The 4947-nt window shown below is 42.3% G+C and overlaps 1 protein-coding gene across 1 annotated transcript; it reads left to right on the top strand.

Annotated features, from left to right (window-relative positions):
* The first annotated feature begins 620 nt into the window (after positions 1–620).
* Positions 621–1187, top strand: IFNB1 (interferon beta 1). The gene has a single exon (XM_004373520.1). It carries the CDS (start codon positions 621–623, stop codon positions 1185–1187), a length of 567 nt encoding a protein of 188 aa, XP_004373577.1.
* The last annotated feature ends 3760 nt before the right edge of the window (positions 1188–4947 follow it).

Genomic DNA, 4947 nt, shown 5'->3' with positions numbered 1-4947 from the left:
ATCTTATACATGATTAAGGTCCTCCAAAAACATATTCAGGTGAATTTAGTTTAACACTATTCTATTTTAGACAGGAAGAGTAGGTGTCCTTTTTTGGAAGTCATGAACTGCATATTTTTATTGTTTGTGACAGTATAATGGGAAATTAAATCTAATCTTATGAAAAATGTAACTACCAGATAAACAATGGCAAAAAGTAAATCTCATAATACTTAAAAAGAAAAACAAAAAATCTTTGTCAAATTAAAATTCCCTGTAACAGTAGGGTTTGCCCTTATTAGTTTTTTTCTTTAGTATTTAGCAATTCACTGAAACTTTACAAAACATTAGAAATCTTCACAGTTTGTATATCTCTTTCTCTTATATATATATATAAATATGTATGTGTATAATAAAATGGTAAGGAGCTTACAGAAAAGGAGTTTTAGTGACTACTAATAATTTTAGTGACATAGGAAAACTGAAAGGGAGAACTGAAAGTGGGAAATTCCTCTGCAGTAGGACTGTTCTATCCCATATAAATAGCCCATGCCTATGGAGGAAAGCCATTCACACTCAGACTCTTGAAGCCGTCACTGGGTGCACAGGTAGTGCTAGGTAACCTTGTTCCTGTTTTCATCATGACTACTGGGTGCATCCTCCAAATAGCTCTCCTGTTGTGCTTCTCCATCACTGCTCTTTCCAGGAGCTTCAACTTGCTTCAATTCCAACAAAGAAGTACCAATTTGGAGTGTCAGAGGCTCATGATGAAGTTGAGTGGGACCCCTGAATCTTGCCTCAACAACAGGACGAACTTTGAGGTCCCTAAGGAGATTGAGCAGCCACGGCAGTTCCAGAAGGAGGACGCTGTATTGGTCATCCATGACATGTTGCTGCAGATCTTTGAAATTTTTGGAAAAAACTTGTCCCATACTGGCTGGAATGAGACCATCATTGAGAACCTTCGATCTGAGCTCTCTGACCAGATAGACCGTCTGAAGGCAATCCTGGATGAAAATACGGAGGAGGAGAACCCCACCTGGGAAAACAGCACGACCATGCTGTGGCACCTGAGAAACTATTACACGAGGATTGTCCAGTACCTGAATGCCAAGAGCTACAGCAGCTGTGCCTGGACGGTAGTTTGGACAGAAATCTACAGGAACTTTTCCTTCATTAGCACACTTACAGATTACCTCCAAAACTGAGGATCTCCCAGCCTGTGCCTCCGGGACTGGAAAATGTTGTCAACGTCAGGCATTCTTCAACCAGCAGAGGCTCTTTAAGTGACTCTCAGAGAATGCACTGCCTTTGAAAGGACAGTTAAAGACTCTAAACTTTTTTAAAATTAATTTATGCATTAAGTTATTTTTTATTCTTTATTTAAACTTTTACCTTGAAAAATAAATTATTTATGAAATGAAAGTCAACATGGGTGTTTTAATTTCAACTTGATATTAGGGATATCCATAACCATCCATATTAAAAATTGCTGGGCACTTATTAGATGGTCTGTGTAAAATGTGCTTACAGAATAGTATAGTTTCTGGACCCTGTCTTCAAGGAATTTAAAATCCAAGGAAGCCATATAGAAGATATAAGGTAAGAAATGATAAGGAAACCTGAACCTTATAAGGGAATAAATGTGACCTGGATCTATAGTGGGTTAAAAGGGAAGAGGCAGGCAGGTGGTTCTGAATGAAGAACCTGGGGAGCCCACTGCTTCTGCTCTGTACTCCAGGCTCTCTGGCCTGAAGTTGGGATGTGGCTGGCTGTAACAGTAGCCAGAGGAATACACCAGCTCTTGGATTTACTCTAAACTTATCCCAATTATCTGTGTGGTGCTCTGCCCTCAGTAGGATTTTAAAACTCTGTGCACCCCCTAAGTGTAAGGGTGAGAAGTCCCAGGCACGTTCGTGGCACTGTGTAGCAGCAGTGCCTTTATCATGCTCTTCAGGGGACAGCCCAAAAATGTGGGTCTCTTAGGGAGCTGAGGTTCACCATTAGTTTCCAGGGCACTGGTGCCAGAGGGAAGGAGAATCCTGCTTTACCTCCCAGCGATCTGGCTAGGTTTTCTCTCCATTTCCCCAGAAAACTAAGTCTGCTCCAGGTGCTCCCTGCCTTGTTCATACAGAATTCCAAGAACAGACTTGCCTACTGCCCTGCGTCTCTGAAGGCATACGTTCCCTAAAGCCAAATCCAAAACTTACGTGGCAGATGAAGTCCAGTTTCAGGCCAAGTGAAAAACCAGGATGCAGGGGAGAAAGGGGCATTGAAGGAAGATAAAGAGGGCATGGACTTTTCCCAGGGCTTCCACTAGGAAAATAAAGTTTTCTCAGGATCCCTTTTGGACACCAGGTCAGCATGTGCCAAATGCCTGGGGCTTTGCCATTGCACTGAACCCCTTGGAAACTGAGGTTAACGTTACTGTTACTGTCACTAGAAGCTGCCATTTACTGAGAGCTTCTAATGAAACGGGCATTGTGCTGAGCTCTTAGGTACAGAACTGGATTTAACTATCTTTACAAGCACCCCTCAGATAGACATAATTGCGTTATTCCCATTTTACAGGAGAGGAAACTAAGCCTCCAAGAGGTTTGGTAACTGCCCTGAGGTCACATAGCTAGTAAACAGAGGTTAAAAAATGAGCACAAAGGGAAGAGTCATAAAAGCTCTTATTTGTATCTAGACATTTTTTTGTCAGAGCAGTACAGAAGTCTGAGTTCCTTTTAAAGGATTCAGCCTTTAGGAGAAAAAATCTATGTCAGTCAAGAGTTGCAGTGATGATACTATTGTGCAGACAATGAACTCCGGGCTCCCTCTTCTGACTCAAGGCAGGTATCACATAGGCTGTGGAACCAAGAAGTGGCATCCTGGTGGGCTGCTGCCATTGGCTCCAAGCCAGTCAAGGCCCCCATAAAACAAGCCCTCCTTTTTCTCCCAACTCCCCACACGCTACTCCACACCCCAGCTCTGCCAAAAGCCCTTCCACAGCAACGCTCCCTTCTGCCTGAGAGTCAAGGACAAGATCAGCACGTAGGAAAGCAGTCTAGGCAGATTTAGAGTAGCCAGAGGATGCTAATGGACCCTGACTGGACCAAATTGCTGACCTGACCCAGAAACTGAGAAGCTGGGAAAGCCCTCGAAAGGTCTGCCCAGGGGATGGGGAGGACAGGAGGAGGCTTTTCATGCAGAATTATAATAACTGTGCCACAGTTGAGGAAGTCGGCCCATCCAGAACATCAAAGGCACATCCATTACCAGTACAGAGAAATCATAATTAAAATTAATTCTACTGAAAATAGGGGAGGCTATCCTGCAGATACATTTGTGAGCATTTGCGTATGCTAAACAGACAGCCCACCACCCTACCGTCAGTTTGTCGTACTGTGGTGGCAAACGTGTTGCTATGATGCTGAAAGCTAGGCCACCAGTATTTTAAATACCAGCAGGGTTACCAGCGGTGGACAGGTTCAGCAGAATGTCCAGAATAAAACAGACTAGGAAGACAGGCCTGGCAATCTACTTCTGAAAATTAGCCAATGAAAACCCTATGGATTACAACACAATATTGTCCGATGTAGTGCTGGAAGATGAGCCCCGAAGGTTGGAAGACACTTAAAATACACAACAGCTGCAACCACAGACTCTAACATACCAATAATCATAAAGACAGTGTAGGATCAGGCAACATTTCGTTCTGTCATACATGAGGTCACCATGAGTTGGGGCTGACTTGACAATGTGTATTAGGTGTGAAATTGTTATTATCTTAGCTGGCATCAGAATATCTCTTAGGGAGAGAATATTCTTTATTTAGAAAAATAATTTATGAAGCCTCTTGAGATATGAGATCTTGTGATTAAGGATACTGCAGCCGAAAAGACAGTAAAATGCTTATAGCATGTTTCTGTGGCAGAAAGAAACAGAGAGAAGTATGGTGTGGAGCTGTGATGCTTGCTGGCATAAGGTGGACAGTGAAAACTTCCTGGTGGGGGTGAACAAAGAACTTTTAAAAAACAGAGAGGTCTCTCCTCCTTGTCCTCTAAACCTTCAGTAAAGACCACTACCCACATAAAGTCTTTACATGTACAGAATTTCTCTGTGTGAATCACGGAAAGTGCCCATGTCTGAAATAGTATGGGGAAACAAGCACAGGCTGGCCAGAGCTCCATAAATGACCCAAATTAGTGGGGACAGAAAGCAGAGCCATGGCAGTAGAACTATCTTCTTCCCTTCCAGCACCCCCCACACCCCCGCCACCCTAGGGTCCAAGAAAATCATGGAGAGGACACTATGCTACCGCAAGACACAGAATCAGAGGTGGAGCAGTTTTATCTAGCTCTTAACCAGGAGGAAGATCCTGCTAACATCCAGGTTACATATAAATATGTAAATATTGCCTAAATGTAAGGACATACAGATACAGGGTAATAGCAACATATATGTGTATGGTTTTTTTTTTTTTTTTTTAATTAACAAAGCTGATACTTAGGCACTTTAGGTGACAGTGGGCACTTTTAATGTTTAATATTTTCCCTGTGGAATCCTTCAGTATTGCAACTCGAGGCTTGAATTTTTTCTTTAGTTCTTTCAGCTTCAGAAATGCTGAGCATGTTCTTCCCTTTTGGTTTTCTAACTCCAGGTCTTTGCACAGGTCATTGTCTTCTTGAGCTGCCCTTTAAAATCTGCTGTTCAGCTCTTTTACTTCATCATTTCTTCCTTTTGCTTTAAGTACTTGATGTTCAAGAGCAAGTTTCAGAGTCTCTTCTGACATCCATTTTGGTCTTTTCTTTCTTTCCTGTATTTTTAATGACCTCTTGCTTTCTTCATGTATGATGTCCTTGATGTCATTCCACAACCCATCTGGTCTTCGGTCATTAGTGTTCAACACATCAAATCTATTCCTGAGATGGTCTCTAAATTCAGCTGGGATATACTCAAGGTGGTACTTTGGCACTCATGGAC

The sequence above is a fragment of the Trichechus manatus genome, unplaced genomic scaffold, assembly GCF_000243295.1.
Source record: "Trichechus manatus latirostris isolate Lorelei unplaced genomic scaffold, TriManLat1.0 scaffold00025, whole genome shotgun sequence".
Taxonomy (NCBI): domain Eukaryota; kingdom Metazoa; phylum Chordata; class Mammalia; order Sirenia; family Trichechidae; genus Trichechus; species Trichechus manatus.
Note: the sequence above shows the minus strand (reverse complement) of the source record. Positions and strands in the feature narration are given on the sequence as shown.